This window comes from Perca fluviatilis, chromosome 22, assembly GCF_010015445.1.
Source record: "Perca fluviatilis chromosome 22, GENO_Pfluv_1.0, whole genome shotgun sequence".
NCBI classification, from domain to species: Eukaryota; Metazoa; Chordata; class Actinopteri; order Perciformes; family Percidae; genus Perca; species Perca fluviatilis.
In genome coordinates, this window is record NC_053133.1 from 13,456,423 (window position 1) to 13,480,735 (window position 24,313).

The following is a 24,313-nucleotide window of genomic DNA, read 5'->3' on the forward strand; positions in this document are numbered from 1 at the left end:
AGCTCAGTAGAGAGGGAGGGGAACATGTTGTTAGTGGTGGGGAAATTGGAGCACCCGGAGAAATCCAGAACAGCATCAAAATATACATCAAGGGGTCAGACCCCTCACCACTGGCTTTCTATACAACAGCTACAAGAGCCACAGAGTACATCTGGCAAAGAAAGAGACCAGAATACAATGCTTAATGAGACCACGTGTGCGTGTGTGTGTGTGTGTGTGTGAGAGACCAGGGCTACTAAAAAGTTAGTGATTTTTTTGCCAAACACAACATTCCTGTGTTTTTTAAACCTGACAAGCACAGCGGCTGGTCGACCCAGAGGAACACATACCTAAACACAGACAGAGGGAATTGTATACTGTAAAAAAAACAAAAAAAACACCCTTCTTTAAACACACAGTGCACGATATGAAAGTAAAATGCTTCTGGCCAAGACTCTGCAGTTCACACCCGCCTGTTACAGGACAGTTTTGTTTGGACTTCACCGGATATATGGTTGTTGTTGTTAACAGTTTGAGTGGAGGCAAAGACTGACCCAGAGGGAGTTTGAGGTCTTGACGGGGTCCTGCGGTCCTTGTGAAGAAGCTTGAGGCTGAGACGGAGAGGGGAGTTCACTGGACTGGATCAGGGACTGAGGCTGAGGCCAGACAAAGTCATACTCTGTGTGCATCTCTGAACGCCTCCTCCTCTGGATGATCTGAGAAGCAAAGAGAGGAAGGAGAAGAAGAAAGTGAAAGAAGACAAAGCTTTATTTAAAAAATACATTAAAATAATAATAGTTGCAAATTGGAAAATGCAAATTCAATCCCATAACAGCATTTCACGTTTACCCCTAGGCATGAATAATTTTCTATAATGAAACTTTAAAACAGATGATCAAGTTTCCATTTGACTTTTTATGTGTTATTATCCACCGGCATCCTCAAAGTGGAGATACAAAAATATATTTTTTTTATTTCACCTTCAAAGACTTAATGGCCAACATATGTTAATTAAAACCGGAAAGCAATCAAACAACTGTGAACTTTGTCTCCATTTACTATGCGTATGCAAATTACAAGACATGATTAAATGATGGTTGTCATTTAAATCTTAATTCAAACTAAAATATCATGTTCAAAAGACTCTCTGCCCTTTTCCTCAAACAGTTCTGTGATCCCAATTTTAAAAAAAGAGATACTTTTATTCAACATTTTAATGGTCTACTGATCTGTTAGTCTGTCAAAGAAAACTGTCAAAGTAAAGACCAAGGTGGGACCTAGCTTGATGTATTACATTTTTTTCATTTTCTAGTGTGCAATTACAGTTGAATGGTGTTAACTACACATAGAAAAAATGAAAATAAACATGTAAAAATAAAAACTTGCTCAACCTACTTTTTGTACAATTGTTGTGGCGAGTTCTTCTATGAGCTCCTCTTTGTGGTCCTGCAGATACCGAGCCTCATTCTGCTTTTCCTGCACGCCGCCCGCGCACGCACACACACGCACACGCACACACACACGCACACACACACACACACACACACACACACACACACACACACACACACACACACACACACACACGTCAAAGTGCCTGTGAATAACCAGGGATGGGGTCTGGGCAGACTTCTTAGCCTAAAACCATGACTGTATCATACTGATATTAAGAGGAGAGAAGTCAGAGGCCATGATAGAGAAAGCAGGAATAGAAAAGAGGGGCAAACGGAGAAGAGAGGAGGGAGACAGAAAGAGAAAGAAAGGAAGAAGAGCAACAGAGGGATGTCTCACCAAGCTGTCACTGAATTCCTCTGCCTTAGCGATGGCCTCCTCTATAGCCTCCTCAGCAACACGCAGGGCGACTGTGAGCGTCTCTGCCATACTGTGTCCTGATATCAAACACATGAGCCACACATACACGTCTGTGCTGTTACACCTGTGTAAAACAACGTCCTGACAATCACACAATTACAATTACAAGTGAAATTAATAAGGAATATGATATTTTATGTGATGTGATATTCTATGTGATGTTTTATTTAGCCAAATTACATTGTGTTGTTCTAGCCTATTCAATATTTCCTATATTTCTAAGCAGATTTTCTATGCTGTATTCTAATAAAATTGCATAAAGCCTTTTGTGGCTCCAGAGGGAGTTGCGTCGGTTGGGGCTGATGACTACAAGTTTGCAAATGAAAGAAATCTGGTGGTGTGGCGTTAGAAAGAAGAGATCCTACCAGACCTCTGCAGCCAGCTCTGCAGCCGCTACTAGCATACCACACCAAATCTCTAACCCCACTGTCGGCGCTCCAGTTGCATTGTAGGTAATGTAGGCGCCAGGTTTTGACAAGGAAGAAGAACGTGTGGAATAAAAAAAGACGATATCTCTGGTTCAGCTGCATCAATTTTTATACTTTTTTTGTCCATTGGGATCAACGTCAAAGTGCAATGCTAAACAGATAGAGTACTCTTATATGGGTCAAATGCAGCTGCTCCTAACACATTTTATTCCTAGCTTTTTCCTGACCTTTTCCTTAACTTAAGGTGCATCATTTCAAAGAATTCTTTCGTGGGCCCATCACAGAATGTTTTGCGATTCCGTGAAACTGCCACAGATTTTGAGTTAAATCTGTTCATTTCACACACACACACACACACACACACACACACACACACACACACACACACACACACACACACACACACACACACACACACACACACACACACACACACACACACACACACACACACACACACAACATATACACACAGTTTTTGGTTGCTTGCTCAAGAACTGCCATCATCTCAATGGCAGATCTTGATCATTGCATAAACAATTGATAATTACTGGCAACCAAATTAAATTAGCTTTATCATGAGATTGGGGCTATTTGGTTGTTTGCATATTTATTTGTGTATGAAGGGGTGTGTGCTGTAAATGGCACAAGAATGTGTGTCTAAATGTGTTGCCTGTGGTGTGTAGAAGGCCATAATTTTATTTGTGCGTGTGTGTGCATTTGTTCGAGACAGCACGTCAGTGGTTTTATGTGTATCCTGTGGATTCATGTGTGTGTATGTGTGTGAATTTTAATGTGTGTGCAGTTTAATGGTCAACAAGAACTGTCGCTCTGTGTTTCAACACACTTTAGTGTTGTGTAACACTGATGTGATCCTCCCCCCTACACACATGCCCTTTGCAGAACGGTCTATATATGAAAAGGCAACAATTAATGAGCAATAAACATAAAAGCTCAACCTTTTAAGAAAATGGGACAAATGGTGTGGAAAAAAATCAATATGGCCACCACAGTAGGCCACGAATGTAAAGTGGAAAAGATAATGTCAATTATAATTGTGGCTGAAATTACCCATCTGCACTGCCACAAACCGCTGCATGTTCATCACCGCATCTCTCACCTTCACTCTGTTTGTAGAAGGCGGAGTCGCTGCCACAGATGCTGCCATCATTGTCGTTGCCGGTGCTTCCCTCGTGAACACTGCTTTCTAAAGGGGGGAGAGAAAGACGAATGAAGTCGCCAGATAAAAGCCTCCCAACTGACGCCTGTCACACAAATGCAAATATCACGGTCATATCATACCATATAATAATGTAGCTGCACATTCTTTTACACTGTTGCCACATTAAAAGTAGGTTACACTGCGCACAATGCCACTAAACCCCTTTTTGTACTCTTGTCAACTGTATTCCCAACTCCATCTTGTCATCTTGTCAATTATGTAGTCTTGTTTCTTCTACTTTGTGCCTTTCCCTATTGTGCATAAAAAAAACAACCACAAAATGAAACAAAATGACAGTTGAAAGAAAATTACAATTCCTCTTGCCTTTCAAATTAAACATGCTTTATGACACTTATCAAAGGCATATTCTCAGTGCACATAAGCATCACCATGTAGTATGTTGTTTTCTTTATAGCTCATTCAGGCCAAGTCTCTTGTGAGTAAGTGGTACATTTTGAAAGTATCCTTTTCAGACTAATGTAATGGCAAAATTAGGAGGAGGCGAAATGGCACCGAGATGTATCTTGTGTTTTTCGATTGTCTTCATGTGTATCAGATTGCATGTAAAAACTGTAGCGTCATAATAAGCCAAGTGCGTGTGTGCTCTCACTCTGAAGATGCAAATAAGCCTAGTGTTCGGTTCACTCATTTGAGGAACTGACTCCACACTGGGCTGCTGTGCCTTTTGTGAAATCATGTTGCTCCTATATTTGCAAATATATATTTTTAATAAAATACAAAAACCTAACTTGGTTTAGTCTCTGACTGTCTTATTTGTTTCACTTTACTAAACTTTGAAAACTCTACCCCTGCTGCAAAGGAAACTTCTACTACTAAAATCTAGAGTTACAGCAAAGGGACATTTCATGTCCCCCCAAATTGACAATTTGGAAGTATAATTCTAAGACAGGTCTACTTAAAGAGCTGTGAAAGCCGGAAGAAGGTGTAGTGGTTACAACATCCCCGCCTTCAAAACCACATATTCCCTTAGTGGCCCATTAACTCCTGTTAGACATCTCTCCTGTGGTTTGGATTTATTGTGCGCCTTCTCATCAGTCCAGCTGTAAAAGTGAAGAGAGCATAAATGGACGTGCAGGTTATTAAAAAGACAACCTGTCAGACAGAGCCATCAGGAGAGGGATTTGGAGACCACCAAGGTAGAATATAATGCTACTGGAATGAGGGAAGTACGTCCTCTAACTGACCACACTCCAGCTACATTTCCATCTAATCCCCTCACCACAGTCCATCCATACCCACTCTTTTTTTTTTTTTTTTTTTGTGTTGATAAATATAAGATTTATTGTCGAGCTGTAACTAATGCAGTTGAAATCAGAATACCTTACAAAATGTAGAAACAAAATGTCCCATTTACAATAAGCAGTCACTTGTATGAATTGCCCTCTTAGCCCAATTTTGGGAAATATGTCTTCCTTCTTTGACTCTGACCTCAGAAAAAAATACTGTTGCAGTAGTTATATGAATTTGTATGGTATTAAGTGCAGGAATTTTCAGTAAATGCTGGTGTATATGTAGGACTTTTCAGGAGTATTGAGTTTAGATTAGCTAGTGAGTGGCAAAGTAGAAAAATTACTAGAAAGAGTAGATTTCTACATTCATATACCCTGAATATCTCAGTCTCCCTTATACTGAAATGGATGGATTCCTTAAAAAGCTATCAAACCTGAAAGAATCTTTTTTTTTATATTAAGGAGTAAAGCCTTATACATTGAAACCATGAAAGTTACATTTTTTATTTTTTTTTTCCATACCCACTCTTAAACATGGCTCCAGACAAAACACAAGAGCACCCTGGCTCAGGTTCCACCTCTGGTCCCCACTTTAGCTCATTTCCATCCCCTAACCAGAGCCAAAACCAAACCAAACTTATCCCAAACACAGGCCTTATTCCAAAGCTTCGGCCCCTGCTGCTGGCAAAACACAAGCACAACCAAACTCCATGACTCCTGTCCTTGGCTGGTCTCCTTCGCCTCCAACATTCATTTAGTCAATACTGTCCTGTTGCTGCTCCTGTTGGACAGGCTGCAGCTTCTGGCTGAATGCCCAGAGCTGTTAAAATGCTTGCTGGTTTGGTCCGCCTTCAAGGAGCCAGAACCACTCACCGATCTCTGCCATAGCTAACTTTAACACCGCCAGGAATACAGCCAAACACCCAGCAATCACTCTTCTATGCCACAATGTTGCCAATGGATGCGTTCTTGGTATCTTCCACAAGCGTACGTCTCATTGAAATACATACATTTCACATAAAGTAACCATAAACGTAATAGAATCATTTCAGAAGGAGTTTAATTTGCCCAACATATGAAAGTATAAAGCAAACAAAAAGAAATACATCAAAATCAAAGAAGCTGGCATTTTCTTTTTTCCATTGACGCATAGCAGTAACACCGCCAGCTGTCAGATATGTTATACCATTTCAGCTTTACTGAAAGATAAACTGCTGTTTGTCAAAGCACTGCGACATTTCAGTGCAGAGCCTGTAAGCCAGCAATCACAAACTCTTACAGTGACATGCTGTAACTCTGTTTTCATATTCTTCTACACATCCAACAACAGGCAACATGTCTTAACAGTAGCTTCACCTGAAAGATGTGTGTGTTGCTCCACTTTGATGAGTGTGTATTTGATTTAACGTGCCCTGTGTATATCTCCATTCACAGGCCCAGTCCTCCCAGTCGCAGCAACAAGTCCCCAAACCATTACACGCTCCACCCGTACTTCACTCCCAGAGTTGTCTCACTCTGACTGAAGCAGCGTTCGACAGAGCTGTATGGTTCTCGCTTGGTTAGAGCTGAATTATAGTTTCTGGGAGTGTGGAAGGGGACAAAACGTGGGCAAATTACTTGCAGCAGCTCAGGACAAAGGAGTGCTGTCAGAGGAAGTGAGCCGCCGGGCAAGAATCACACACACACACACACACACACACACACACACACACACACACACACACACACACACACACACACACACACACACACACACACACACACACACACACACACACACACACACACACACACACACACACACACACACAAGCTGATAAAGCTCCTGAGGAATGGGTATCACGATAATTCATCCCAAACCGAAACCAGCTTTCGGTTCACATACCAATGTCAACCTCTGTCCCAACAGCTTGTTAGCATAACAGCTTGTCGATCTGTGAGATATCCAGAAAAGTATTGCTGTCACCTGTCAGTTATATGGCTGCAGCCTGTATGCTTAAGTAAGTTTAAGCAGGAAAATTTACCTGCGTGTTATTACAGTGTATTGGGACTAACCTCATGTCCTTAGCTCCCTCATTAGTTTGTCAGATGCAGTGGTCAGAGATAACTCAGTATATTTACTCAAGCAGTGTAATATCTTACAGTTTTGAGGCATTTGCACCTTACTTGACTATTTGTTTGATGCTATTTTGTACTTTTACCCAACCAGATTTCAGAGCAAAATATTTTACTTTTCCATCACATTTATCTGAGAGCTATGGTTACTTTTTTCAGATTGAGATTTTACTTGTAAACATTAAATCAGTATGATGCATCGGTAAGTACTTATTTGAACCCAAACCATTATCTTTCCTTAAACCTAACTAAGTAGTTTATGTTCCCGAAACCTAACCAAACCTTGATCATAGCATTGTCACATCATAGAACAGATTTAGTTACCATCTTCAACATTTTTAAGATGACAGTGATCACTAAGAGGGGGGACACCACATCAGTTTTGTTCGTCATTCTTTCCACTCACGTCTGCTATTCATCCATGAGTCAAATATGACAAGGCAGCAGAGATACAATGACTAGTGTGACCCAACAGAGTGATGCCTTCATCTTTAATTGGCCCTGAATGCTGAATGGCAATGCTGCCTTGTCATTACAAAGGTGATGGAAGGTCAGGTGTGTGTGTGTGTGTGTGTGTGTGTGTGTGTGTTGTGTGTGTCCAGTACATTTCTCCTCACGTCCAACTTCTGTATTTTTTCACCATGACCATTGTCTCATCTTTGTCCCTCACCACTTGCCATTCCTCCACTCAGGGGAGTGGAGGAGTAAATCGCTCGATATCTCCATGGTAACCACACAGACAGCGGTGGCCTGTAACTGCAAGGGTCTCTGAGTGTGTGTGTGTGTGCAAATGTGTGCTGTATGGGAGTGAGTGGGTTTCTCTGTGAGTGAGAGAGCGGGAGAACTACATAACCTTTCGATTAAGAGAAAATGGAAAAGAAACAATAATGCATGTATGTATTGGGATTTTTTTCCTCTTTTTTATTATTACAACTACAACAACACTATTCTGTTTCCAAGATGCTTTTGTAAATGACGGATGTGTAATTTAAAGACATGTAAGTGGATTTTGGTACTGAAAGTTAGCACCTCATAAAGCAACTTTTATAACACTGGTATTAATCAAAAACTATTTAACTTTTGCAGATGTGCTATAGTCATTTTGTGCTATGGGGAAGTTAAATATAGGCTGTGTCCAAAAGCACTTCCTTTAACCATATTTATCGAGGTAGGCCATTCTGATAGATATTTTCTGCTCCACAGAATGAGCTACCCTCCTTTTAGTCTCGCATTGCCAGACCTTCCTCCACAGCGCTGCGGAGGAGGGTCTGGCTAGTCCCAACAGCATTCCGGGATGGGAGAAAAACGTGCTCTGGTTTATTGCCATTTCTTTAAACCAATCACAATCGTCTTGGGCGGCGCTAAGCGCCATAGAGAGCAACGGTGCCGCTGCAAAATAGTCTCGGGAAGGAACTTGTTTTGGTGGACCACGTGTACGTTCAAAAGTTGTTTTTAGTCGTGCAACAGAAAACTCAGATTGGACAGATAGTCTAGCTAGCTGTCTGGATTTACCCTGCAGAGATCTGAGGAGCAGTTAATCGTAGTCCTCATAAATCAACCAGAGTTTAAAATGCCAACACAGAGGAAGCCCAAGGCAACGGACAAATCCGGCCGAAATTAGTGAAATCCGCCGGAATTTTTGTCGGCAACGGAGCAATCCCAGAAGTGGAATGCCGTGGATATAGACTATCCTCCTTTTAATCACTTGTTCACTACTTCCTATATAGTAGATGCTCACTATAATGAATCATTGTCAATTTGTGTTGTCACTAACGGATGTAGAGCATTTAAAATACATCCATGGTGTGGAGTCGCACAACATTAATCTTTGCATATATAATATAAAATGTTACGCTTTGCATTTTGGGATTGTTGACAGAAAGTAGTGCATTTTTTTTCTCAAATGTGAAGAATTGGAGAGCACTATATAGTGCAGAACTTGGACACAATTACAACATCAAATGGATACATGTAGTGAACTATAAAGTAAACAGGGAGTGATTTAAGACACAATTATTAAATCATTTCAAATCAAGTATTACACCAAACACAACTTGGATGTTTTGTCTACCACAATCCCGCTGTCGTACATTGATTATTAAGTGCTCTGTACTTCACAACTTACCTTTAACAACTATTACAAAATAGAGCTACACAGGCAGAACTTTTATTTTGAAATGTTTTCATGAAGTCTTTTTTTAAGCCCGAATGGATCGGCTTAAAAAACCCAAAATTGGAGTGGGAGGAAATCGAAGCACTTGGAGGAAACCTACACTGACTCCAGAAAGGGACATGAGGACTCCACACAGAGAGAACCAAGCCGGTCTGTGCGTGAGGACCTTACCACTAGGCCACCGTGCCGCCTTGCAGCATACAGCTGCTGATGGTGAAAGGTGCTGAACCGCTGAGATGTAGGGGTCTTAGATGGATGTGGACTCCTCCTCCCGCCTCTCCTTATACTTCTTCTTCAAACCGAGAAAGTGGCGGACTCTTTTTCAGACTGAGCGCCTCTTTTATTTATTTTATTTTTTTTCTCTTTCTCAGAGACTTTGGGCTCTGGAACGAGTTTGAGGGCCTGTAAAACAGTGAGGCACTCCACCTCCTGCTCCTTCAGCTGGGCAGTTTCTCTCTGGAGTGCCTGACTGAACTCTTCGTCAGCTTTGAGCTTGGTGTTAGGCTTGAGGTTGGTTTAAGTCGGTTCCGCCAGTCTTTTTTTTCAGTTCGCTCATCTCTTGACGGATGGCAAACTGCTCACTCCTCAGATCCTGGATCAGCTCGTGATCCTCTTTCACCCTTTCAGTGAAATACTTTTTTTCTGCCTCAAGTGGCTGCTGATGATCTTTTTGTTGCTGCAACTGCTCACTCAGCTCAAGTCTCAAGTTCCATTCTTTCTGGAGCTCGGTGGTGAGACACTCTTCCTGTTTCCCCAGAGACTTGTTGTCTTTGGTCTCTGTCTCTAGCCTGGCAGAGAGCTCACCCACCTTCTCCTCCCTGCAGGCACTATTCTGCTTTGTACCCTAGAGGTAAGCCTTCAACACCTCGGCCTGGGTGCCTAGAGCCTTGTTTCTGTCTCAGTCTTCCAGCTGCTTGACCCACTTGTTGGAGCCCCAGGCTGATAGATTAAGCTTAAAGTTTATGGTGCAGTTATAGTTTGTCTCTGAACAACTTTTGTTGCAGATGAACGCAGAGTTGAATAATATGGTTTGATGGGACCACTTGAAGCAAAACAAATCAGAAAATCCTGCTGTTTTGGCTCAACATTTTTGAAATTTAGCAAATTGCTCATTCAGTATGGGGATTAAGTTGAGTAAAATAGAGTGTCAGGAAGACACAATATGTGGAGAAACAGAGGGAACTAACAAAAGACTGTATAAATAAATGAGCCAGTAAAGTTCCACTTAGAGCTTACGTTCCTGAAGTGCCAGCAGCAGGAGGAGGAAGGAGAGTCCAGACGGTTTTCCTTTCAATTACAACGCAGCATCTGGCAGCACACACAGTCTCATAAACAACGTCGTCAGAACAACGGCTGAACGACAGGATGTCTGTTTACATCACGACAGGCTGGGAGGTAGTTTGCCTCTTTTATATGGGAGATAAGAGTTTTTACTCACCTTTTGTGGAGATGATGCCAATGTAAATAGGGTGTTCTTGGACAAAACTGCACTCTAAAATTATGAATGTGTTTTGATCCATAATACTGACTATTCAGGTGGTGCTCGCAGCATTTACATGTGTGTGTGTGTATGTGTGTGTGTGTGTGTGTGTGTGTGTGTGTACAGAAATTAATTGATCCATTAATTGGTCCCAGGGCCAACATGGCCTTTAAAGTTCAAATGATGGAGGTGGAATGCGAAATGAAGGAGCAAACTATCGGCAGTAATTAACAATAGCTTTTAGTGTTTAATTTTTACAATTTTTATAATGCAACTACTGTCACTGCCGCGGGCCACTGCACCGGCTTGAAAAACTGCTGTAGAAAGCCTTGAATGAATCTGTTGAATGAGGTGTATCAGGAGGTCCTTGTGTTTTGTAACTACATTCTGCTTTGCTATTTTGGCAGAGGAGAGCAGCAAGGTAACTGTTCACATTGCCCTGGCACTGACACACTAGATTAGCCACATCTAACCTACTGCACTGGAGTTCAGTGCTGAGACAGTTTTTGGCAAAGTAACCACTTGGACAGAAAAAGATCAGCAGCATAGCACTCACTCTGCTTGACAAGTAGAATTCTCATGCAGAATGCCGACTTCCTATTCTACTTTCTTGATATAACCACAGTTATGAAACAATGCTAGTTTTCATGGAGGCATTTGTATTCATTCAGCTTAGCTGCAACCAACCAACAGCTGTAAAACAAAAAAGGTGGCAAATATTTGCAACTGGTTGTTTAGCATAACGGCACAAAATAAAAGTTGGGCCAAAGAGTGAAATAGGATTGCAGAAACACAGCTACAGCTATGAAGGCACTTTGTGTAGGACAAACATTAATTAACACTGAACAATGATCCCAACTGCAAGGTTGCAATTTCGGTTAATAGTTTATATTTGTTTATTTATTCTTTAACTTTTTTGTTTATTCTGTATCTTTTTTAACAAAACAGCGCATGAATGGAAAGCTGCTGTTCAGCAGCTCAAAAGGAAGCCGAAGCCCAGATGTCAGACTTTGACTCTCGCTCATAAACGCAGCACAGTAGTGACGGTCAGAAAAACTGTATGATGGAGAAAAACTCACATTCGCTACCCTAATACAATCAACTGATTCATAAGCAAACAGCAATTTGACCACCAATTCACTTGTAAACTCTGAGGTGGTAATTTAACTTCTCAACTTTGGAAATGGACACAGAACTGATGGTGTTTATGTCTAGGAATTTGTCTACGGACTAATTTTTTTTACAAAATGCATACTCATATGATGCTATAATGTGTGGTTGAGTCTCTGTCCCACATACACAAGGACAACATCTCTTCCTTTGATACCGCAATGAAAAGACGGCTGCAGCCATAGAAAGCTTCAAAAGACTGCACTGCTTCTCCTCTCTCTCTCTCTTTCAATCTTTTTCACCAGAGAGAGAATATCATGTTTGAAGGTGATAATACTGTGTTTGAGTCACCGTCATCTAACTGGATAGGTGGGAATCCTCCCCGCAGACATTTGGAGGGATGTGACAGCAAACACAAAAGGCAGGAGAAAAGTGGGACAACAGTAATCCCCTGTTTGAAATGAATGAGATTTAAGTATAAAAAAAATAAGAAAAGAAAAAAAGTCATCATTCCTGCTTTTGATACTTCATAACAGACTCATCAGGTTGCATTTCATGGTGGATTTTATGATGCAATACCGTTAAACCAGACTGGAGAGGTAATGTCCAAAAATGACACTGTGATGGAGAAACGAATAGCTGAGCCGTTTTTAATCACTATAAGCTATTAATTACAAGTATAGCTAGTGTGCTTATACTAGGGCTGAGCAATTAATCGTGCAATTTGAATCGTGATTTTGATTTGGGCTTATCACAATAATAATGTAATCAAGAAAAACGTATCGAGAAAGACTATTATTTTGCACATTACGTTTTGCAAGTAAACTCTTATTTTAAACTCTTGTTTTCTGAATGAAAAGAAAAAAAAAGTTCAACGGGAAAAGTATTAAGGGACGTTTCACAGATCACTGTGTTTTCACTGTTGATTTGTTTAACTGTTTTTAAAATTACAAAAAAAGTCAATGAGTCATCATGTTAAATAATCGTGATTCCAATATTGACCAAAAATAATCGTGATTATGATTTTTCCCCATAATCGAGCAGCCCTAGCTTATACCGATTTATCACGGCGGAAACAAACATAATCAAATGATCCCCACGGATCGATTTGAGAGGAACGCACAGCCAAAAACTCAGATTGGAGAGAGAGTCAGGGATGGTTAACATTGAATTACACCTAGGGCGAGACCCCCTTCGAGCGCCCCCCCCCACCCAATTGAGAAAATTTCTCAATTGCAGAAATCCTTCATTAGAGCATTTGAAAAACACACTTAATTTAACTATTATTACAACTATTATTATTTAACTATTGCAATTACAATAGGAAACACTTTTTAAGGTGCACAATCTCCACCTCCAACATTGCCAAAAGACAATGAACACAATTCTGCACAAAATATGACAGTATAGGTTATCAGAACTTAAAATAAATATACACTATATACATAAATGTTCCAACAATATATACAATCATAAAAAAATTAACAAGAGCAGAGAGCAACAATAATATAAAATATTAAGAATAATATACAAATAAAATATAGAAATATTCTAAATAGCACAAATCCTTCATCACACAAATGTGAAGACACACTAAAGATAATCTAATTATTACACTATAGCACTAGGAACAGAAAACACGAACTAAAACTAAAACCTGACCTTTCTGGCCTTCCTTGATGCAAAATCGTCAATGATGTCATTGTATGAAATCTACTCCTTAAAACTACTAAGGCCATGTAATGAGCGCAGAGGATTTTTTTTTTGTTGCAAGTTCTTGTTCCGCCCCCCATGTGACATGAAAAAATGCTGCCCCGGGCGGCTGCCCGGTTTGCCTGTGCCAAAAACCGCCACTGGAGATAGTCTAACTAGTTGTCTGGATTTATCCTGCAGAGATCTGAGGAGCAGTTAACCATAGTCCTCATAAATTGGCCTGAGTCTAAAATTCCAACACAAAGAAAGTGGAAGGAAACGGACATCGGCGAAAAGACATGCATTCAGCGGAATTTCCTGCGGCACCGGAGCAATCCCGTCGTGGATATAGACATAGACTACCAACACTACATCAATGTTTAATGTTAAAAGTCTCTAAAGGCCACATCTCTATCATGCAAAGCAACACTCTCACTTTCTTCTGTGCACACACACACACACACACACACACACACACACACACACACACACACACACACACACACACACACACACACACACACACACACACACACACACACACACACACACGAGAGTATGACATTTGTAACAGGTCACACAGAAGCATTGCTCCCTTCCACCGGAGATGATGGACAGGAAAGTACAAGTCGCTCGCTCCCTGTTGTCTTCCTGTTGGTTTGAAGGTCACACATTCTCTCTGGGAAATTGATAGATGTAAAACGCTCACATCTCTCTTACCGACTGTCATGTCAGCTGCCATTTCGCAAAGAATTGATTTCACAAGCATTGGCCCCTTGGTGATAATAAAAACAAGGAACTTTACTAGCACACGTATAGAGAGAGCCTATATTTCACATATGGTTGGGAAACAGTTTATGAGAATGTTTTACATTCCTGCGGCTGCTTTTCTATATGCATGAAGAGAGGGGACCAGTATTAAGACTCTAGCAGAGTTTCTGGTCTTCATGATAAAAGCTCCTTTCCTTGGAGCGTAATAGACAGAGCGAGATGTTGCAACATCAGTGTGTTAATGAGCAACATCTTTATCTAATTGAATGTTTTTTTTCCAATCTAGTGCTGATTTACTTGCTGAAGTAAAATCTCATTATATTCTGTTTAACTGAAAGCACAGGCGTTCTGATATACATCACTATAATCTTTTACTGTTATAAGCTCGTTCAAACACTTGACATATCCAATTAATTGCTGCAAAAGAGGTTTAAAAAGGCATTTTCTTTTCAAATAAATTAAAACTCAATCATATTTTTGACAGGTCTAGCTTTGGCATTTTTGTTGTTGACAGTTTCACAATCCCTTTTAATTAAATCTGATATATAACATAGATGGGTGGGTGAAGGATGAAAAAACAAGATATTTTCATGTAACACACATAAGAATACATTATATGGAGAAAAAAATTATACCGTATATCAGGGAAATATCTTTGCCAGACAATAAATCTAACGTTTCTCATGGACGAGCCAACAATATCGGCTTTAACATCCAAATACACAAAAGCAACATACACACACATCACAGTATATCCATAATTATATTGCAAGTCAGCTAGCCAGTTAGTGGGAGTGGCGGTGCGAGTATTTGAGAATTGGAAGCGGTTTAATCTATTGGGCTCATGTGAGCTGGGAGACCAGCAGCCGTGTCGCATTATCCTTCATCCTCCATCCCAGATGATGTAAGAGGAGAGGAGAGGAGAGGAGAGGAGAGGAGAGGAGAGGAGAGAGCTGGGAAGAGTGGAGTGGGATAGATGAATAAAGTGGAGTAAAGAGAGGAAATCAGAAAACTGCAAGTTTAGAAGGAGAATCATTCTGTCCACTCATAATAATAATAATAATACTAAATTGCATTTATATAGCACTTTATCATAGACAACCACCACCAATGTGTAGCACCAACACATACACCACAGTAGAAGCTATGATCACAACAAAGATCATGATTGTTCTGGGAGAGCTTCCTATGTAGAGTCAGACTCTACCATGATAGTAAAATGATTGCTGGGGAACTGAACACATTGTACACACTGTACATATTTTCACATTCATGATTCATCCTTTTTGGGTGTGTTGTTGTAATGGTTTAAGGTGCCCGTTTCTTGATTTTCTCTCTTTCTTTTGCACTGGAACTGAGCTACCACGCTGTACCAAAACAATTACCACCAGCACAGTAGCATGGTAATAACAAAGTATGTATCTATCAAGTAGCCTAAATGAACTGTAAAATGCCAAACATGTCAGGGGGAAACTTAGCCAATTCTGTATTTCATGCCTTTAGTTTTGGCTTTTTTACACTGCAGACTATGATTGATAAATACAGTTAAGCTATAAAAACAACTAAAGCATTAAAGCGACTTAATTGGTTATCTCAGCTCTTATTTTTGCAATTATCCTCGCTTGTATCACATGGACCTTTAATTGTTTTCTGTAATGTCGGGGCAGTACGAGTACTTAAAAAGTGTTCAATTGCCTTAGTGTTTTTATTGTGTTTATGTGTTATGATTTCATGTTTCTATACTTCATAGAATTCCCTCTTGTGGAACAATACAAATCTGAACTGAACTATTATGTTATTAGGCTAAATACTTGTAAGCTTATTTCTGACCAACATATTTTTAGATTTCCAATGAGCCAAATGTTATCCAAATGTTATTAACTGTAGCTGTACTGTAACTGTCCTCTACTGTGTGCAGACATTATTTCTTATGATTATGATGGAACTCTTTTTGTTCGTATCACTCAGGCCTACAAACTAATTTTATACATTACCGACTAAATAAACTTCAGTTGGGGTCACGGTGTATCCCTAAACACCCCCTCATCTCAACCTCATCCAGTTCTGCCTCAAGTCTGACCTGATTTATCCTCTCTGTGCTCTCTTCATCCATTTAATCCCATGTACCAGGGTTTGAAATAATGCCTTGTTGTCAGCCACGGAGGCAGACCGATCATATTGCAGCCGGGTCAAAACAATGTTATCTGGAGCGGGGGAGGCTGGATAAAAGCTGCCCTGCTGCTGTCCTGCACAGGAACAATTCACTGAGGACGCAAAGTGGCCTGAGCCACCACACAGGAATTAACTGGCAGGACGAGTCCGCGGGGCAGCCGTAGTCTGTCACCACCATCACTACTGACACACTCGCACGCAAACGCCAACGCTGCCTAATTCACACATAGCAAATGCAAGTTCATAACACAGGAGTTTTATTAAAATTAAAATGCAGCCATGGAAGAAAGTGGTTTGCTCAAATCAAACTAACGATGTTGCGATCAAAGTAAAGTGAAAATAGAAATAGTTCCACTTAGCAATCGCCGGCCCTGAACATAACCCTAGAGATGTGTGTATATATGTGTGTTTGTCTGTGGGAAAAACTTTGTCTCTACATGCCAGTGGGAAAGTAATTAAGTGAATCAGTCAGCGAGAGAACAAAAATGTGTGAAACAGAGTGAGTGATCATTTAACAAAGCAAACTAATGAGTAATCAAGTGAGCTTGTCTGTGTTTACTCTTAATGTCCGACCAAAACCTTGCATATCAAATGAAGCCTTTTTTTTTTCTTTGAGTTGTTTGAGGAAGTTATATTACGTCTCTGGCCAAATTGCCGTTAATCACAACGTGACACAACAGAAACAGAAGGCTGCTCTGCAATCAAACTCATGCAGACGAGAATGATTAAAAGCATATAAACAGCAAAAGAATGGCAATATAACAAAGATCATGCATGGCTGATTAAAAATGAGTGAGAGGATGAAGTTACCTGGGAGATCAGAGAACGCTCCTCTCTCTATAATATGCTTTCTGTACAGAGTCTTCAAAACCTTGGCGCTCCCGAACCTCTTGAAGCGACTCTTCACATTGTTATAATACCATTCAAGCGACTGTGTCCTTAAAACCCTGCAGACAAGAAAGAAGGAAAGAAAGAAGGACGGGAGGAGGGAAGAAAGAAAACATGATATTAAGTCAAAAAGAACAGATGGCAAAGACACTGGCAGGAATCAGATTTGATTATAATTACACCAGGATTATAACTTTGAGTTCAAGCCAAGTCTTCCATTAAAATCTGCCTAAGTTGAGTGTCTTTAAATATTAATGTAGATAACCAGAACTTAGCGACTTTTTCAATGATTTTAAGAAAAAGAAAAAAAATATATAATATAAAAATTGAGTCAGGTAGGACTGCAGTTTACTTTTAATATAGGTTTGTATTTGCTGTCAGGCTTGTCATATTTAAAGCCCTGCTGTTTGATTTAAAGCAAATAATTGGCTTTTTAAGAAAATTCAGTGGTCTTTCTCTCTCTCTCTCTCTCTGCTGTATTAAAGATATGAAGCGTATTTGTTTACAGTCATATTATGCAGGATCCAAGCTGCGTATTTCAGCAGTTGATGCATAGGTTGTCAGATGTGACGTCACATCATTTTCCAGGCTTTTCCTCATGTCATGGTGCATGGCTGGTTGGTGCTTGAATGCCAACCAGTCAGACCTCAGCACAGAGCAGATGATTATATAAGCAGTAATTCTAAACGGAGAGGGTTATGCAAAGCCCTCAGAAAAGCGCTCCCTTTGCGCCAGTGTGGCATCGGCTTGCAGGTAATTCGGCCAACTCTGTGTTTAATCATGCGGTCCCTCCTGCTCTCGTTTTGCTTTTTCACACCACTGTCACACACATTAGTGAGGCTAAACAAAAAATGCACACATACTATACTGCATACTAACAGCCTATTGCACCTACTGTACAATAATTATCTATTAATAAGACTTTGACACCTACTTTATTAGTGTATTCATTAACAGAATGAGTGGACTCTAATTTATTGACTTTTCTAAAATTTTTTAAATTTGTATGTTTTTGTATTTAACTGCTTGTATTAACGAAGTTTTAACACACATGGATATAACCAGTTGAATATGACATTTTCTGTTTTCATCGGGTACAGAACACGTTTGGTACCAATAACACCTCTTTAAAAGATAAGGCTGATGATATTCTATAGGCTATTTTTGTTATAGTCAACAATCACCAAAGCGTTGCCAAAGCCTGATATAGTATATTCCTCTGTACCAGAGGCCTCCAAAAACTATTAAAAACACATCAATTAGCTACACCTTCATCACAATGAACACAGGCACTGTAGTTTATTTTGAGTCAATCCCACATGCATGTTGATGCTTCTGCTCAATGAAGAGACAGGCTGAAAGAGTGAGGGTGAAAATAGCCATGCTAATAAAGGGATCCTGAGTGCCCCTGAGGCTGCATGGGCTGCCATATTCATCCCAAACCCCCTCCTTCTTAACCTCCCTCCTCTTTCTCAGTGGATTTATTATCCTCTGCCTCTATCAGCTGGGCTGCTCAATGGGCCTCAGCTCCTTAATTTCTTGCCACGGGTCAACCTAGTCACTCTAATGGTGGTTGCTGAGCTCCAGTAAAGAAGCCCGACTCTTTTTATCTCCCTCTGGGCCCGAGGAAGGCGGTGCAGAAATGAATCTGGAAGATCAATGCAGCGTCTAGTTGGCATCATACGAGGCAGAAATACAAATGGGTTCCACCTGTACTCTGAAATGAGCTGGAGCCACAGGGAGCCATATTTGAACTGAAAAGGTATATTCAAGAAGAGGAGAGGGGTGCCAAGGATATGGTGGAGTCATTACCATCCATCCAGACAAAAATCACGAAAATATGACACAATAACCACAATATTCAAGACCATACAACAAAATGATAAAATAGACACACTATAAACCAAATAAACATGTATAGATGACAACCATACATCATACTAGTACAAAGCTTCTTAGGAGCCCTCCAGAAAGCTTGAGTACCTTCCCCATTTTCCCATATAGACATCCAATCTGGCGAACCGTTTGCATGAAACATCCCTAGCCGCCACCCTAGCCATCTCAAAAGCCCACTCTTGAATTAACGGCACCCTTTCATTCCTCCATCCTCTTATCATTGGCTATCATTAAACTATTTGGGACCCAACTTCTTATGTGCTTATCTATTCCTCTTAGGATTGATCCATCTCCTAGAACAAATAATTTGGAAGCTGGGTCCCTGCGATCTGACATAGGTTATCATGTGTCCCGGTCCAAAATTCCTAGACCTTATCACAGGACCATAGGACATAAAGTAATTGGCTGTCCTCTATCTTACATTTCCAACAATTTGTGTGTGTTAAAACCAAGTCGAAACAATCTGGAGGGAATCCAACAGAAACAATGCATAATCTTGAACTGAATGAGGCACACCCACACATTGCGTTACAATTCTGTCCCTCTCCTCATCATCCAGTATTATACTAAGATCTCTTTCCCATGTCTTATTGAGGGCTGACCAGGCTCCATCCCCCAGGTTCTGCATAAGCATAGAATAATACCCAGAGGCCAAATTACCTTTTCCATATTTCAACAACACCTTATCTAAACATTCTGGTGCCGTTGGGGTTGAAGAACTAGATCCAAAAATCCCCACTAAAAGATGGCAAAGTTGCAAAAAGTGGAGACCTAGGGACTCCAAATTGCTGTACCACATCCTCAAAGGATTTCAATATGCCACCATTCTTTGTCATTTTTGAAACACTGGGTGTTTGACAAAGGTAACGTGATCTCGGGTAACAAGTTTGGCTTGGCAAGTTTTGGCTTCCCAAAATTCAATAGAGAGAAAGTCAGAGCTGCTGATGTTAGCCTATATTCATATATACAGAACTAGTAGCCACAAAGAGGGAAAAATACTACACAGTGGATGTACATATATATTTTTTTTAATGTAACAAGTAACCCCACAAAATGTAGTAGCTAATGATGTGCTCCTTGGCCTGGGAAGTAATACTGGATTAGTTTACTACGGTAGGTAGTAAAATAGTTAACTGGACAACCTAATGTTGCAGCTTACGTTGGAATAGCTTTGGAAAAGCTAAGACACATCCCTCCAAATGCTGAAATGAAATTGCTCTTACTAAAACTCTTACACACCGTTTCTGCATGTGCAGAAATAAAAAGCATACAGATGCTAACTATGATTACACAATCGCGGAGGGGTTTAACTGAAGATACTAGTATTTACAGTACAGTACATTTTAACAGAAGAAAATGACTTTGCATGCTGCTTGGCTTTAAATGTTGTTGCACAGTGATTCAATGTCACTTGCTTTTGGCACAAAAACAGATAAGTAAATGCAAAGTTTAGCTAAAGCATTTGCTGCCTTCCATGTCTGTTACACAAACTTGTTGAAATTTGCCAAGCTTTCCTTTTTAGAGAAAAAGAAGAGGGATTTAGGATGGTGCGAGAAGCGTCTCGATGAATCAAGCATGACATTGCTTCCCTAGAGTGATCTGATCTAAAAAAGATAGGAAGAAGGGAGGAGAGTGGAGTGGATAAGCAGAAGCTTTCAAGCAAGAGCTGCACTGCTGTGTGAGCTTCTGCAAACACATTTCATAATGAGGCTGGGAGATTCCCTGATGCTCGGCTGATGCATGAATAAGTAAGAGGGATTCCTGTGGATGGTCTCCTGACGCTTGGTTTACCCTTCCTCTCACTCACTTTGCCTTAGCTCGACTGCGTGCAACCTCCTCTCCAGCCCTTTTGCCCTCTATACTTCAGAAGATCGATTTGCACTTTTAAATGAGGTCTAAATAAAATATATAGAAGAATATGTAGAAGTGCAATAAAAAGTATCTGGCTTTGCTGAGTTTCCACCTCCCCTGGCAAAGGGAACCATTACCATAATTGACTTTCTGAGCCTTCTAATGAATTGGTTCAGCTTCTGTTGAAGCTGCTGCAGAGAGGGGAGCAAAGAGACAAGAAAGAAGGGTGGGGGGTGCCTTAAACAGAACATCAAATAGACTCTTCCGAAGACTTGCAGAGTGACTGTTCTTGTTAATAGAAGAAAATAAGAAAAAAAATTAGATTGTTCTCAGCTCCATGGTTAGATCAAAGCGTCTGATGCTCGGGAAGTAAAAGCCCTAAAGCTGAAGGAGTTATTATATGTAGTACAGTCTTGCTTTCTTTCCACAAATAAAACCTTTATCCACACATGAACATTTCTATTTTATTTTATATCTATTTTATGAGGGAATATGAAAGTAATGAAAAAACAGACATGACGAGATATCAGATGAAAATTAAATAGGTTAATCTGATATCTATATATGCAATAAAGTACTAAAAGTATTAGATACAAGTATTTTTAAAAGGAAGACAATTGCTACCAACACTCAATAGGAGTCAACTGGAAATTCTTATTGGCAAATTAACAAAAATGCACGTTTGGTGAATGATTATTAATTGGATAGGGGACTCTATACACATCACCTATGGCCAGTTTTATGCAGATGATGTGTTACCGTCCCTACAGGACTCTTAGTCGTGCCTACAGAAATCCTTTATTCTATCCAGCTACTCAGCTAACTAGTCAAAATCTGCTATTGTACTCTCTGCATGGATGGATGGAAATACTAAAAGAATAGTGACCAGCATTCATTTGATGATACTTCAATTTGACCATATGGCCTCAACAATAACAAGCAGTTCTTTAATGTGTCGTTTTGTGTTCTTCTTTTTCTTTCTTTTTTTTTTTTAAGTATCGGTTCAGGCACCGTCACAGTTTTAAAAATAAAGGTAATGGTACTTTATTGTCACATACATGTAGCAAAATTCATTCTGTGCATTTAACCCATCCCTCAAGGGAGCAGTGGGCAACCAATCACAGCGCCCAGGGATCAACTCCAGATCTGAGCCAGTGCCTTGATCAAGGGCACTGAGTGGAGAACCTAGTACATGTTTTTGATGGTGGGGGAAACCGGAGCACCCGGAGGAAACCCACACAAACATGGGGAGAACATGCAAACTCCACACAGAAAGGCCCGGAACGACCTGGATTCGAACCTAGAACCTTCTTGCTGTGATGCCACAGTGCTAACCATCGGGCCACCATGCTGCAAATGTAGTTATCGGAAAAAAAAAACGACCCCATTGCTCAGTAAAAATGACTTTCCCTTATCATTATTCTACCATATTTTACCTGATCTGTTACACAAATATGTAAACTGCAACCCAAATATGTCCTCAGCTGAAGGCGGGCCAATTCAAAAACAAATGTAGCACACAACCGGGAAGGGATATTAATATTGATTAATTTCTGTTATAAGGACTAGGAGAAACTCTAATCCCAAACAAGAATTAATGGCCTTTTATCCACATCTCTTGCCGCTTCTGTGGTTGTGTATTTATACACATCAGAGCAGATTTGTGTAAGAGGGAGAAGTGGGAAAAGGAGGATTTATTTGTTTTATTGTGAAATAAAACAAGAAAATATGTGCTTTTAAGATACATTTTTTATAATTTTTTTATAAATATTCATATACTGTAGATATCTTTACAGGCATGACACCTGGATGTTCACTTCCTAAATGTGTCGTTTTTTACAGACCACGTATTTATATACTTTTTAAATATTTTTGTATAAAGCATGTAGGTTGTCGTATACTGTAGTACTGTGAAAATGTCTGCACATTTGAGGCATTGTTTTGCTGCACAGATTCTCTCTGAGCTATGCTGTCTGTGTCGCTACAATACAGCACTAAAAACATAAAATATATTCAGTGCTGGCAGAACAGGCCGAAGGACAGAGGACAGAGGACAAGGTTGTGGGTCAACTGCTAAAAAGCCCATGAGATTTTCAAACCCAGGCACAGCTGTACTAACCTGTCGGTATGATTTAAAACAGGCAGAAAAAAACAACTCTCTTCCAGCAGTTGCTCTGTACATAACCTTTACAGGAAGCAGATGGAATTCTGTACCTCTGTGATTGACATTCAGATGTTTATCAGTGTTTTTTGCCCCCGACGGTGCCTTCCAGGCAGCGCTGCCTGGAAGGCACCATTGGGAGGCACTGGTTATGGTTATGGTTATGGTTAAGGTTAGGGTTAGGTGCCTTGAAGGCAGCGGTCGCAGCGCTGCCTGGAAGGAGCAGTTGGGGACAAAAAACACCATCGAGCCATTCAGATTCAGGAAGGGGAATATAAAAAGATCTAATCCTGCAGATGCAATTAGAGATGTTCTTGTGTCCATGCACTCTCTCTTCTCTGTTTACTTTCCCTCTACCTTCTCACCTTGTATGTTCAAATACTGGCAAATTGGCCAGGCTGCAACCAAAACAACACATTCCATGCCGCTCATTTAGAAGATCAATTATTTTGAGAGAAGACTTCTTATGTTGAGAGGATGTGTGCCCTTACAGTGTATGACCATAGAAGCAGGGTCTATATAAAACACGGTTTCTATTTTATTTAGATAACCCAGCGGATGGCACGCTCGCCCATGCAGAGCAGAGGGTAATTGAATGAACATACCCGCTGTACGACTGGAGACATATTTTCATGCCACACAGCAGTTTGCACAATTGTTATAGTGTTTCTGGTACACTGCAGCATTTAACCTGGACAGCGACTGTAGGTTCGCAGCAGGGTATTCTGCTACATTCACGTCACTTACCTGTGTCTTTAAATAGTCTAAATTTAGGGGTAGCACAGCTGCAGGCAATGGTCAGGCAATTTACTCTGCCATCCCTTACTACATGCTCTTTCTTTTAAGACCTAAAGCCTCTCTCTCTCTCTCTCTCTCTCTCTCTCTCTCTCTCTCTCTCTCTCTCTCTCTCTCTCTCTCTCTCTCTCTCTCTCTCTCTCTCTCTCTCTCTCTCTCTCTCTCTCTCTCTCTCTCTCTCTCTCTCTCTCTCTCATACATACATACATGGTGATACAGATGAATGTGTCAGCATGTGAGAGAGCTCGTGGCACAGTATGAAAGACTGGAAATTAGTTATGTGGTGAGAGCTGATTGTGGACTTCAGCAGGAAACAGGATCTACGATCGCTGACGGGCCTTCTTCACTAGGCCAGTCAGGGTGCTCAGGATATTTTACACCTGCACCATAGAGAACATTCTGTCTGGGAGCATCACCACCTGGATGGGCAGCAGCACCCAAAAAGACTACCTGGTCCT

General features: G+C 40.5%; 1 protein-coding gene across 1 annotated transcript in view; it reads right to left on the reverse strand.

The window, feature by feature from the left end:
• The window catches only part of LOC120552706 (myosin VIIA and Rab interacting protein), a 107,008-nt gene that overhangs the window by 17,798 nt on the left and 64,897 nt on the right, over positions 1 to 24,313 (reverse strand). The window contains exons 3-7 of the mRNA XM_039790930.1: positions 17,075 to 17,211; positions 3,400 to 3,486; positions 1,771 to 1,868; positions 1,375 to 1,455; positions 534 to 695 (exon numbers count right to left, since the gene is read on the reverse strand). Of these exons, the coding sequence (XP_039646864.1) occupies positions 534 to 695; positions 1,375 to 1,455; positions 1,771 to 1,868; positions 3,400 to 3,486; positions 17,075 to 17,211 (565 nt within the window). The remainder of the gene's footprint in view (positions 1 to 533; positions 696 to 1,374; positions 1,456 to 1,770; positions 1,869 to 3,399; positions 3,487 to 17,074; positions 17,212 to 24,313) is intronic.